At 39.8% G+C, this 14,398-nt stretch overlaps 1 protein-coding gene across 1 annotated transcript; it reads left to right on the top strand.

Annotated features, from left to right (window-relative positions):
- LOC120423588 (SAFB-like transcription modulator) lies at positions 1-13,774 on the top strand. The gene is made up of 8 exons (XM_039587453.2): positions 1-248; positions 374-718; positions 776-950; positions 1,137-1,218; positions 5,028-5,059; positions 5,437-6,541; positions 7,564-7,695; positions 12,818-13,774. The coding sequence occupies exons 1-8, from the start codon at positions 123-125 to the stop codon at positions 13,470-13,472; spliced, it is 2,652 nt and encodes an 883-aa protein (XP_039443387.1). The 5' UTR covers positions 1-122; the 3' UTR covers positions 13,473-13,774.
- Positions 13,775-14,398: the final 624 nt, after the last annotated feature.

Genomic DNA, 14,398 nt, shown 5'->3' with positions numbered 1-14,398 from the left:
TCGAAGTCGGACGCACTACCGCGCACACATCGGCTCCGCGCACGAGTTTTGAGAAAAAGGAAAAAAAAAAGTGAAGCCGCAGAAAATCGTCAATCACCTTTGCTAAAAATCCCGTGAAAATCATGTCGGACGCGGTGGAAAAACGCAAACTGAGCGAGCTGCGCGTCGTCGACCTGAAGCAGGAGCTGGAAAAGCGTGGCAAGGACGGAAACGGGGTGAAAAATGTGCTCATCGAGCGGCTCACGCAGGTAAACCAAAGATGGCTGATGGACGCCATATTGATTTTTCTCTGCACTTTTTTTTTCTTGTGAAGAGGGCGTAGCGCTAGGTCGTGGGTAAATTGATTGTGTTGTTGTTTCTTTCTCGAAAACAGGCTCTGAAGGAGGAAAACAAGGATCCGGAAACGTTCGAGTTCGAGATCGGTTCGGTGGGCAAGACACCGGCCAAGAAGAAGGCCGCTGCTGCGGCCGGCAAAGCGGAGGAGGAATCCGGTTTGGCCACGTCGGTGAGCAACGGCTCGGTGACCAGCGAGCCCAGTCTGTCGGACATGCAGGTTCGGGACGAGTGCACCGACGAATCGCAGAAGGAGGGTGAGGGAGAAGCTGCGACGACGACGACCTCCGGAACTGCCAACGGGCAAACGGAAACGTTGATCCAGAACATTTCGCTGGTCATCAAGCAGGAAAAGCTGGACGACGACGAGATTGCGCAGCAGAAGGTGCGTTAGAGCGGATTCTTGGGAAATGAAGGGAGATTAATGAGTTTCGATTTTCAGGCCGCTGAAGCAAAGGAGTCGCAGGCTCCTGCGGCGGAGTCGGTTACGGCTCCGGCGGAAGCAACCGATGGCGGAGACAAAACAGCCGCTGCCGCCGGTGAGAAGGAAGCCGAGAATGAAGACTCGCTCAACCTGGAAATTGGCGAGGAGGACGAAAAGCTGCTGCATGATGCCAGTAAGTGTCTCGAGAATCTGCGCTTATCGCACACGTAGATCTATACGTGATGACACCTTTCACAGCTTGTTGAAAATTCGTTTGGTGATTTTTTGTTTGTTTTTGGTCCATTCTGACGATCAGCATCGTAATCACCATTATTACTATTTTAAAGAATTTAGTAACAGCACGATTTGTCTGTTTCAGCTGGCGAAAAGGCCTCGGAGAAGACGTCGGATGCCAAGTCCACGGATGATGGCAAATCGGCCGAAAAGGGCGATTCAACAAGGTAATTACTACTAAAATAAGGGTGGCCACTCAAGTCGGGAAATCAGGAAAGTTGGGAATTCGCCAAAATCCGCGAAAAGTCGGGAATTTGTAAATGTTTGTTGAAAAGTCGGGAAATCCGAGCATGCTTGCTTGAAAATATTTTTAAACTCTTGACATATTTTGAAATATTTTGTGCAATTTCTAATTAATTTCACTTCACTTGTCTTTTGCATTTAACTTAAAATTTAAGGTTCTTTTCACCATTTCTTTGAGAATGAAAAGGATATTTAGGACATGAGACAATAAAAATCCTAATAAATTTTCCGTGATTTGACATACATTTGATCCATTTTTTTAAAAACTTTTATGAATTTTGATTTTCAGTTATTGGAAAACTTAAATATCGGACAAAATTTAAACGTTTATTTGACTTTAATTGAAATAATTAAATTAAACAAATTAAAGTAATTAATGAATTTACTAAAATATTTGAAATGACGGGACAAATTGAAAAAAATGCATTGACTTGAATAAATTAAAAAAAAAATCAATTTGAGTTATTACAAATATGTTTAAAGATTTTTTTTCTAGAGAGATTCGTTAAAAATAAGTGGTAAAAATGTTATCAAACTGGAATTTTCATTGAAAAAAAATAAAAATAAAAAAAAGCATTAAAAATTAAATCATTTAATAAATACTGACCAAGGGTGCTGATTGCTCCAAAAAGACTCAGTCACTCGCGAGCACAAATCGCGTCGAGCGACGAAAAACTGCTCTGATGTATTCCTATCGTTATTGTCACTTCCACACCAATCGCTACTGAACACTCTCTCTTTGCTCTCGCTCTCACTCCAATCGGGTAGTACAGCGAATGATTCAGAAATACCGATTTCGTTAAGTTTCTCAAAGCTGACTAAAACATAGTTTGCGATCGGCTTTGCTTTGATCATTCAAGAAATTGCTTAAAATCAATAATGTTACTGAGCACCGCGCCAGTTTTTGTTTGGCTCTCTCCTCTCTGACCATATGCGTGTGTGACTCGGGTTGACGGACGGAGTAGGAAAAGAAATTCACGAAGTATTTGTTTCACTGAACGAAGCGATTGAGCAAGCCGCTGGCCGCCAGCTTGTCGTGTTCGCTCGCGAATAGTTGCGCGCACCGGTCGGCAAAGATTCGTTCGGTGATAAGTGAGTGATTTCTAATTTTTGAACTGAAAATCAGGACCCTTAATACTGAAAACAATAAATCGACATTGCAAATAAAAAAAAAAATACAAAATTTAAATGATACTTGGTAAAAACCGTAAAAACAACTGTAATCATGTGTAAAGCGTTCTTTTTTTTTATCCTTTTTTTTATCTTTAAATTTTTGTCATCACTTTTTTCATAGTCAGCGAAAAAAAAGTTTTTTAAAGTTGTGTAAAACTTTGGATAATGAAATCAGGAAAAAAATCGCCTTTTTTATTTATAACTTTTAACATCAAATATGAGCCCTTTTTCTAAGTAAGTCAAGCATCAACATTTCCCGTGCTCCGCATCCTTTTTCCTCTCCCGGTGTATGGTGGAGATGGGAGCGGCCGGCAATGGAAGGCTTTCATGGTGCTGTCTGTCCTGTTCTGGTAGAATTGGTTTTAATTCCTTTTAATCAATTTCTAAGCAACCTGGGCTGGACAATCATCACATATACATGACGAAATCCAGTCTGCAACCCGCTAAGATCACCATCTCCATGCGAATGCGAATAACTTTTAACATCAAATATGAGCTTTGCAACCCCATTTTAGACAAATTTGAATGGTTGACTGCCAATTAAATCGAAAAATGTCAAGGCCTTCGAATATTCGAGTCTGGACTGTATTTGAATAATCCTGAATCAAGGCGTTTTCAAAAACACCAAAAAAGCAAAAATCAAAAAAAAAGTTTATAAAGCTTTCTAGTCAAAAATTTACCAACACATTTAAAGTATGTTTACATTACAGCTGGACGTTTGTTTGCATCAGGTTTCCTATCTCTTTCTAGCAAAAGTTTTTTGTCAGGCGACTTCTAGCTGGTTTTTTTGACTGGCCGCCCGATATGTCAGCCAACATACTCCGCCGGGCTGTGACAGCTCGAGCTCGATCATTTTTTGCATCAGGACACTGTGGCAAGAAGTTCGTCATTTTTGGATTAAATTATATTTTTTTTCACTGGGCCTAGAAAGCCTTATTGACGTGGTGATTATTGCATTCGATCGTAATTTCTCGACTCACGATCGAGATTTCTCGATCGTAATATTACGATGGTAATTTCTCAATCTACCATCGACAAATTACGACCGACGATCGATTTTTTTAAATATCTAAAATTAGAAAAACAGAAATTTCAAAAATCTCAAAAATTTAAGAACTTTTAAAAACTTTTAAAATTTTAAATATCAAAAAAAAATCAAAATTTTTATTTTTAAAGCGAATTTTAAAATTAAAAAAAATACAAATTAAAAAAAAATACAAATTTAATTTGTTTAGGAATTACATAAATAAAATCATCAAACAATATTTTTTAACCTTGAAATTTAAAACAATCTATAATTTTTTTTAATTTCAAAGAAAATCTAAATAAAATTCAATATAAAGTTAGTAACTCTATAAACTCAAGAACATTTTTTTTTAAAAACAGAAAAAAATCGAACTAAAAAAAATACAAACATACACCACTCTTATGGTTTTGTTGCAGCTACCATTGATACTTTTTTTTAATTTTTAATAGTTTTTGGATGGACTAAAAACAATAAAATTTAGGATTTTTTTTTAATTCTTAATTTTTTTTTTAAAATTTTTGAGATTTTTCATTTTTTTACCCTTTTGAAATTTTCAAATTTTTTGAATTGTTTTAACTTTTTAAATTCTCAGAAAATTTGTTTTTTTTTTCAGTTTTTAAAATTTCTGGAATTTTTTAAAAATTTTTTTTAATTTTTTAATACTTGATTTTTTAAACACGTATCGAGATTTTCTCGATCGTCAGTCGTAATTTGTCGATGGTAGGTCGAGAAATTACGATCGAATGATCTCAATCTACCATCGACAAATTACGACTTATCATCGAAAAATTACGATCGAGAAATCTCAATCGTGAGCCGAGAAATTACGATCGAATGCAATAATCTTTACGTGAACCTTTAAGGTGAAGCGAATTTCAGCACCAAAAGGAATCAGCATGTATTGGTTGTTGCCTTCTTGAAGCCACTGAAAGAATTTTTGATCTAAATCAAATGTGCTTCAAAATTTATATAATTTTGTGGCACAGTCATTGACGTCCTAGTTGGCAATCATTGATTAATGACGATTTCCATAACTTTAAAAGGAAATGGTATAATCGTTACCAAAAGGAATCAGCATGTGTAGGGCACTATTCTAAACAACTTGTTGAAGGAATTTTGTCAAAATATTGAAAGCGACGCAAAATTTATATCTTTGAACGAAAAATCATGACAATGATGGAAGTCTTCACGTTAAAAAAACTCTGGAAATAAGCTTTTAAAATAAAGATATTTTTAAGTTATCGGTAATTTTTCAAAGACTGGTTCATAATTTTTCACTCTGAATCAAAATTATGCTTCTATTATTAAAGTAAAGTTTTTAGGAATTGATGAGTGATGAGTGATGAGAACTGTCAACAGTTTTTTGTTATTGAATTTTTGTCCGAAGAGTTTTTTTTTTCTGGTAAGAAATGCCTATTATATGAGGTTCTGGAAATGTCGTGAAAAAGTGGGGAATTTGAAAATGGGATTTGACTGGCCATCCTGTAAAATTTCCTCTGCAAACACAATTCTAAGTTTAAAATTTCTTTTTAGTGAGAAACCGGCGACTCTGAAGGAAGAAAAAGGTAATTTCCAACCGTAACGACATCTCTTCACAATCTGTTTTCAGGACTCTTTCCCCCCTTTTAAAATTGTTAGAATTAGGCTAAGATCTTACAATAAGTTACGGCAGTGTTCGATTTTTGTGTTAAGCAGAAGATTTTTTGCTGAAATCAGGCTGCGGTGAATTTCGTGAGCACAAGTGAGCAAAAGAGGGACATTGTTTTTTGTGGTTTTCCAATGCCGCGGCGACCAGCAGACCCGGAAGCGACGACACGAGGCAACGGCAGCGAAGCAACACCAGCAACAACAACACCCCTTTCGCCACCTAGCCATGAAAATAACCTTAATGTTTGTCCTTATTTCTCGTTCGTTTGCGGATGCGGAATTTGTGTGTTTGCAGACGCCGGAAAGTCATCGTCGTCGTCGTCGTCGGCATCGAAACAGTCTGGTGACGCCACCAGCAAGTCCAAGTCGTCCCCGGGCGGTGAGAAGTCGACCGTGTCCCGGAACCTGTGGGTGTCCGGCCTGTCGACGCTGACCCGGGCGACCGACCTCAAGCTGATCTTCTCCAAGTACGGTAAAGTGATTGGGGCGAAGGTGGTGACGAACACGCGCACGCCGGGCACGCGCTGCTACGGCTACGTGACGATGGCCTCCGCAAAGGACGCCACCGAGTGCATCACGCACCTGCACCGGACCGAGCTGCACGGCCGGATGATTTCGGTAGAGCGCGCAAAGTCCGATCTGGGCCCGGCGAAGGCGGCGGGTGGCAGCGGTACTGGCGGCAGCAGCAGCAACAGCACCAGCAACTCCAACTCCAAGCCATCGGAATCATCCTCCTCCAAGGTGGCGTCGTCGTCGTCATCAACATCGGTGCAGCCATCCGACCGGAAGGACAGCAAGGACAGGAGCCACGACCGACGGGACAGCGACCGGCGGCACGAGCGTGGCAGATCCCAGCACCGCAGCGACCGCTCCAAGTCCGTCGCCCGAGGACGTTCCCAGGCGCGGGAATCTTCACCGAACCGCAGCAGATCCAACCATCGCGCCAAGTCGATCGCGCCGAGGGACGACCGGTCGCGGTCAACCGACAAGAAGAAAGATGACAGCAAGGTTAGGGACAAGGACGCCGACGCCAAGGACTCCAAGACCGCCAGCACCAGCTCCACCTCCATCGGCAAGGACCAACCGCAGAAGAACAAGGACCGGCGGGACCGCGAGCGGGAGGTGCTGTCGCTGCAGAAGATTCGCGAAGAGCGCGACCGTCAACGGCTTCGGGAGAAGGAACGCCAGCTGCGCGAAGAGGACCGCCGTCGCCGGGAGATTCGCCAGCGTCAGCGCGAGGAAGAGCAAATGCTACGTCGGGAGCGCGAAAAGCTCGCCATCGAACGGGCCCGCATCGAGAAGGAAAAGGCGGAACTGCTGCGCATCGAACGCGAACGCCAGAAGCTGGAACGCGAGAAGATCGAACTCGAGCGGCTGGAGCTGAAGCGTCAGCAAAGGAAGTACGGTTGCAAATTTATGCTCTCTTTTAAGATTAATCCATGTTTCTGTTTCTCTATATATTTTTCACAAACGCGGGGGGCCACACACACAAGGGGGCAGGTCGTGTGTGTGTGTGTGCGTGTGGGTTGTCTTGTGTTTCGCGTCCGTAAAAAAAAAGCGTGACAAAATATCTCCCTGTGAGCCAGAGTTCAGAAAATCGCTGTTTGTAGTAAAAAAGTGCTACAAGGATAACACCATCACAACGAAGAACTTTAGATACTTGAATAGCACGTTCCCGAGTTGGAAAAGGGTGTTTCATCTTCAGGCGTTTCAAGAAATTTTGGATTGCTACCCTGTATAGAGCCCTAAGACGAAGTACTTCAATGAAAGTCCTTGACTCAACAGTAGCAAGTACCATCTCACTCCTGCAGCGTAGATCTCCTAAGGACAGTAAGTGTAAGAGACCATCAGTGCAACCAGTATCGTACCAGATTCAACGAGACAGATCCAGTGCATCGTAGATTCTTGCTTGGACAACAATTTGTGTTCAGAGGAGACTGCAAAACGAATGCTCGAATGAAGAAAAAATATTTGCCAATTCCAATCGGAAGAGCACACCTCTTTTCACACCTAGGAATCCCATCTACCCCGGGATTCGAACCGAAGACCTTTGGATTGTGAGTCCAACCGCCAACCAGCGACATCACCGAAGCAGCTTGAATGAATTTACTACAAAAAATAGAAAGATACCCAATGAAACACTACAGAACACTACACCTCATCAAAAGTTGCCGAAATTGAGATCACGGAGGGAAATATTTTGTCACGTTCGCGCTCGCTCTAAAAAGCATAACCTTGAGAAACCGCGTTCAACAGTTTCGCCCGAAAGGTCCGGATATCGCGTAAAGTAGTGCGAAAAACGCGCTCGTCTTGTGTCACCCTCTGCCACCGAAACTAATCGTTTGTCCATTCTTCTCGGACTCTTGCTCTTTCTCTCTCTCCCCCATAACCGTTCGAATTACCATCACTCGAACACCGCCAGGATTGAGGAGGCGAAGCGGAACCTGAAGCGGCCCGGCGACCACTCGTCGCACTACGACGACGACCGGAAGCGCAGCGCAGGCACGGAACGTCGCTTCGAGGCACCACCGCCACCGTCCATTTCTTCGTCCACGTGAGTATTACTTCCCTTCACGTGGTGATTACTCGTATTCGATCGTAATGTGTCAATCTCGATATGCATTCGAAGCTTGTTTTAAAAAAGTCTACAATTTCAATTTTTGACAAAGAATGTTGTCCTATGGGCACTGTCTACTAGGGTGGCTCGACAAAATCGATTTTTCAGAACAGTAATTTTCCGGTTCCATTTGAGCCCCCAAACAACCTCCCAAAATTTGGAAGCGATTAGTTTTGACTCGGCTTTCCGCAAAGCGAATCAAATTTGTATGGGAAAACCCTCTTTATATTTTAATTTTTATAGTTTCCATTATTCACTAAATTTAAACACTAATACCGTAGAAGTATAACTCTGAATGTCCTCTGAAACTTTCCCGAAGAAAGTATGGTCCTAACTTGCTTCTGAAAAAAGATACATGGTGTCAACCAAGCCCTAACTGCTACTGGTGACTTTTAAAAGCGTTGGTGTCTTAGGAAAAGCTGTTAAGCTGCTTATTTCAAGAAATTTTGACATGGTTGGCACATCAACAGGGTGTCAAACCATTTCTAGCTTCTATTTAAGACCTTGTTAGATCACTGTAAAGTGGGCGAAAAAGAATACGAATCGCGAATTTGACCAGACACGCAAAAGGAAGCTGAACAAAAATTCGTCAAAAGTTTTTCACAAAAGTGTCATTTCCTGGGGAATCGATTGCACATATTTGATTTATATAGATAGTGACTTATGAGACGGATCGAATGAGACCAAAGTTCTTTTTCATGTTGGTCATGTGTAACATAACCACCTGCACGTTAAATTTTTAATTTTCTGATTTTTTTTAGTTTTCGGAAAACTTTAAATTTTTTTTTTTTAATTTCAAAATGGCCGTTGCATATATTTTTTTAAGTCTATTTTAAAAAAAAAACAAAATTTTAATTTTAAGGAATTTTAAGGAATTTAAAGAAATACTGACCAAAACCACGCAGAAACTTTTTTTTCGAAATCTTAAACAGTCCCTCCATCTCTAGTCTTTTTTTTAATAGAGTACATGTACAATCGCGCTTTTGAGTCGATTTTGGACGGTGCAGCAGCGCCACGCCTTACAGGATCATTCGTGTTTCGGGCGTCATTTTTTTCAGTGATTGGTGTTTTTTGTGTGCTTTAAGAGTACATCAATTGTTTTGCGATTTTTAAAGCCCTTCCTATATCATCAATGATCAGAAGGCACGGCGTCGGGTAAATTGTGCATAAATTTTTCAAATAATGTGTTAAATGTTCACGGTAAAAAAGTATTTTCTGTTAGAATCGTTTATCGAAAAACACGCTCGTTTTTGCATTTCCATCTCTTCTTTCGTTGCATCGCTGTTAAGAATCGATTGTGAGTAGCGGGACCTCGCGGTTAGTCTGCATCGTGTTTCTCGGAGCCTTTTATTTGATATTTTATTTTTCAAAAGTTCTTCTTTTATCATCGTTGATCGGTAGGCACGCCGGTTTAGTTCGTTTAAGTTATTGTTTAATTTCATCACAATTTTTTACGCGGTGTCCTGCTTTCTTTTCGTTCAAATTCGGTGATCGTAGTAATTTATTCCAACTGGCAGTTTAAGTAGTAACTCATCAAACTATCCATTTTATGATGAGTAAAGCGTCTTTTATTTACTATTTTTGAAATTTGCTCGCGTTATCGTACAAACAGAAAAATATACTGAAAAGTCCAGCCCATAGCACTACTGCTCGGTTGGCACGCTTTCGATAAAAAAAACTTTTCAAATCTCGGATTAGTTTTCAAAAAGACGTAAGAGCCAATGGTAAACAAAGCCTTTTTTGCATCGGTATTCGACCTAATTACGAAAAACCAATTTCAAAAATGCTTGAGATTGTTCATCTACACGTCTTTCAAGTGCCCCAAATTAAAAATAAATGAAATATTGTTACAAATTGGAGAAAAATGAATATTAGTGTCGGAGGTCACGGTGGTTCTTACGGCTTTTTGAAAACTCACCCGAGAAATAATCAATTATGTATCTTTCCGCAGCCGGCTGCCTAACATTTTTAAAATGTCAACCGATAAACCACAGAGTAAGACAGAGTTCCCACTGCCTCTAGATTTTTGGTTCAACTTGGTGGTACATCGCAGGTACATCGCACGCCTGCTACCAGCAAACCTTATGGAGCCAAAAAATGAAATGACATTTCTTCTGACTGGTCACTCTGGGTTACTCTGTGGATAAACAAAATGCTTATGGTCGCAACACCTACCACAGTGAATCCTGACCTCATACCCATCTTACTAACCACTCAAAACTCATGTGATACTTTGTCGGAGACGCAGCCGATTTAGCGGTCTCCATCACTCAAGTATCGGCTACAATTCCCATTCACTTCCCCGTGCCTTACCACTGGTCGTGGCCGGCGTCGGTATTGATCAGCATGAAAGGAGGGACCTTTGAAAATTGCGAAGTGGTGATGATTGGTTCCTACTTTTCATCTGTGGTCCACGGAGCAATTTTTAAGGGGTCCTGATCAATAACGAAGTAGCATCTACGGGTATCTAAGGGATAGTATTAAAGCTATGCTATGCTAGAGCCTGTACAATCGCGCTTTTCTTTTTTTATTTATTTTTTTGAAATGTTGAAGCTTTTGATGGCTTCATGCATGGCTGATGGCTACTTTAAACATATACTACGTCCAGAGATTTTCGGGATTTGGGAATGAGGTCGCAGAACTCGAATTTAATGTTAATAGTACCGTCATCAGGGGTGACAATGGCGGTGGCGGTGGCCTGATGACGGTAATAAAAATACGATTTTTTTTTTGTTCATGCTTCAATTATTCGATTACCATACAAACCTTCGGATAATCGAACTTCGCCTAATCAAAACTTCGGATAATTGAGTTTGGACTGTATTACAAATTTCGATTGTAATTTATCGATCAACGTTCGAGATTACTCGATAGTAAAATTTCGATCGTAATTCTAGGTTACTTTTTCTAAACCACCAATGCGCCATGGGTTTCCTATGTACAAAGGACCTTTGAGCAATTCTCTACGAAATCGGTCTTTTTTCTTCAATTTTAATTTTTGTATTTTTTAATCCGACTGAAACTTTTTTGGTGCCTTCGGTATGCCCAAAGAAGCCATTTTGCATCATTAGTTTGTCCATATAATTTTCCATACAAATTTGGCAGCTGTCCATACAAAAATGATGTATGAAAATTCAAAAATCTGTATCTTTTGAAGGAATTTTTTGATCGCTTTGGTGTCTTCGGCAAAGTTGTAGGTATGGATATGGACTACACTGGAAAAAAAAATACACGGTAAAAAAAATTGGTGATTTTTTTATTTAACTTTTTATCACTAAAACTTGATTTACAAAAAAACACTATTTTTAATTTTTTTAATTTTTTGATATGTTTTAGAGGACATAAAATGCCAACTTTTCAGAAATTTCCAGGTTGTGCAAAAAATCATTGACCGAGTTATGAATTTTTTAATCAATACTGATTTTTTCAAAAAATCGAAATTTTGGTCGTAAAAATTTTTTAACTTCATTTTTCGATGTAAAATCAAATTTGCAATCAAAAAGTACTTTAGTGAAATTTTGATAAAGTGCACCGTTTTCAAGTAATAGCCATATTTAAGTGACTTTTTTGAAAATAGTCGCAGTTTTTCATTTTTTTAAATTAGTGCACATGTTTGCCCAGTTTTGAAAAAAATATTTTTGAAAAGCTGAGAAAATTCTCTATATTTTGCTTCTTCGGACTTTGTTGATACGACCTTTAGTTGCTGAGATATTGCAATGCAAAGGTCTAAAAACAGGAAAATTTATGTTTTCTAAGTCTCACCCAAACAACCCACCATTTTCTATCGTCAATATCTCAGCAACTAATGGTCCGATTTTCAATGTTAAAATATGAAACATTTGTGAAATTTTCCGATCTTTTCGAAAAAAATATTTTCAAAATTTTTAAATCAAGACTAACATTTTAAAAGGGCGTAATATTGAATGTTTGGCCTTTTTGAAATGTTAGTCTTGATTTGAAAATTTTGAAAATATTTTTTTTCGAAAAGATCGGAAAATTTCACAAATGTTTCATATTTTAAACATTGAAAATCGGATCATTAGTTGCTGAGATATTGACGATAGAAAATGGTGGGTTGTTTGGGTGAGACTTAGAAAACATAAATTTTCCTGTTTTTAGACCTTTGCATTGCAATATCTCAGCAACTACAGGTCGTATCAACAAAGTCCGAAGAAGCAAAATATAGAGAATTTTCTCAGCTTTTCAAAAATATTTTTTTCAAAACTGGGCAAACATGTGCACTAATTTAAAAAAATGAAAAACTGCGACTATTTTCAAAAAAGTCACTTAAATATGGCTATTACTTGAAAACGGTGCACTTTATCAAAATTTCACTAAAGTACTTTTTGATTGCAAATTTGATTTTACATCAAAAAATGAAGTTGAAAAATTTTTACGACCAAAATTTCGATTTTTTTAAAAAATCAGTATTGATTAAAAAATTCATAACTCGGTCAATGATTTTTTGCACAACCTGGAAATTTCTGAAAAGTTGGCATTTTATGTCCTCTAAAACATATCAAAAAATTAAAAAAATTAAAAATAGTGTTTTTTTGTAAATCAAGTTTTAGTGATAAAAAGTTAAATAAAAAAATCACCAAATTTTTTTTACCGTGTATCATTTTTTTCCAGTGTAGTCCGTATCCATACCTACAATTTTGCCGAAGACACCAAATCGATCAAAAAATTCCTTCAAAAGATACAGATTTTTGAATTTTCATACATCATTTTTGTATGGACAGCTGCCAAATTTGTATGGAAAATTATATGGACAAACTAATGATGCAAAATGGCTTCTTTGGGCATACCGAAGGCACCAAAAAAGTTTCAGTCGGATTAAAAAATACAAAAAAAATCGAATGACCGAAATCCTAGAGAACTGCTCCTTTTGAAAAAGTAATCGAGAATTAATCGATGGTAAATCGAAATCTTACTATCGAGAAATCGCGAACGTGGATCGATAAATCACAATCGAAATATTACGATCGAGTGCAATAATCACCATGCTTCCCTCTTCTCTCAAACCAACTTCTTAACACGGCTTTCTCCCCCCTTTCAGCCGCGGCGCATACTCCGCCGTAGACAAGCCGTACAGCTCCTCGAAACGGGACGACTACGCCTCCAAGCGGGACGACTACAAATCCTCGAGCCGTGATGACTACAAGTCGCGCACGAGCGCCGTAGACGATTACCGCTCGTCGGGTGTCGGAGGGCGCGGGGACAGTTTCAAGCGCAACGGTGGCGTCATGGACGATTACAACAAGCGCACCCTGACCACGATCGCGGATCGCTACTCGGACAGTCGCTCAGCTGGCGGAGCTTCCGGTGGCTTGGGAAGTGGCGATTACCGTGGGGGTGATCGTGACCGAAACGGCGGTGGAGGACTGGCCAAGTCGCGCTACCTGGACAGCAGCTATCCGGAGCGTAGCAGCGCCGGGGGAACGATTGGAAGTGGCGGAGTGTGGCACAGCAGCACAGGGCCGTCGCTGAATTTGGGCAGCTCGTTGAGCGGTGGAGGCGATACCTGGCGGATGGATAACGGTCAGGATCGGTACGATCGCACCTACAACGAGCGAAAGGCCCCGCAAATGAGTGCCGCTCCGTTTTTGGATCCGGTCCGACCGAGCGGATTTTTGGGCGGAAGTGGCGGGCGGCCGCAGGACCGATACGGTGCCCCCGTAGGTTCCGGCCGGTTTGACAATGGACGGTATTAGAAGAATCTTAGGGAGAGATAGCATAAGTGTGTGCTTTAGGTTATTAGATTTAGAGATTAAGGTGGGGATGGTGGCAGCAAGCAGAAGAAGTAAAGGACAACGCTACGTGAAATCTCGAACCGCGTACAATTTGGACAGCTGCGGGCGACACCATCGCCAAATACATTCGATGCATTCTCGTATCCTGTAATCAATCTATAACTTGATGTGAGGGTATTTATTGTTTGCTACGTAGTCATTACCCAAATAGTGCTAAGACATCATTTGAAGAGAATTCAATAAAGAACAATAGCAAAAAACCAGCATGTGTTTTAGAGTGACAAAAGACATCAAATTTCCCTCTGTATGTAAGCAATAATAAATGCAGTGTTGTTACGGACGGCGCGGATCGCGCGGATCTGGCGCGGATTTGCTGGCTAATTTTGCTCAGGCGCGGATTTCGCGCGGATGGCAATTTTGATAAATAAATTAATTGAGCGAGATAGAATTACTTTCAAGTTATTGTAAAAATATAATCAGGATAATTTGTTTTTTTCCTTTGAGTGCAAGAATTTCATATTTATTAATTGAATTTTCTTCTGAAAATGTTTGTTTGTATTTTATTAGTGCGAAAAATCGAAAAATGAAGATGAAGATTATGTAGAAATTATTTTTTATATGTTTCTTGTCATTTCTTAACATCTCCGGCTCTGAGTTTTGAGTAATAATTTTTAACCTTATTTGTTTTTAATTTTATACTGGATTTATTCAATTTTTAATTTTGTAAATCAAATATTACAAACTTTTCCCGAAGATATAGACATTGGAATGTGCAACAAAAACGATTATTGGAGCTTGTTCTGGTGGGCGCCAAATATGAGCTTGACTGGACGTAACAGAAGCTGGCCTCCACTTTCGAATTTCAGATGGGATTTAATCCATAGAAA

The sequence above is a fragment of the Culex pipiens genome, chromosome 3 (assembly GCF_016801865.2).
Source record: "Culex pipiens pallens isolate TS chromosome 3, TS_CPP_V2, whole genome shotgun sequence".
Classification (NCBI taxonomy): domain Eukaryota; kingdom Metazoa; phylum Arthropoda; class Insecta; order Diptera; family Culicidae; genus Culex; species Culex pipiens.
Note: the sequence above shows the minus strand (reverse complement) of the source record. Positions and strands in the feature narration are given on the sequence as shown.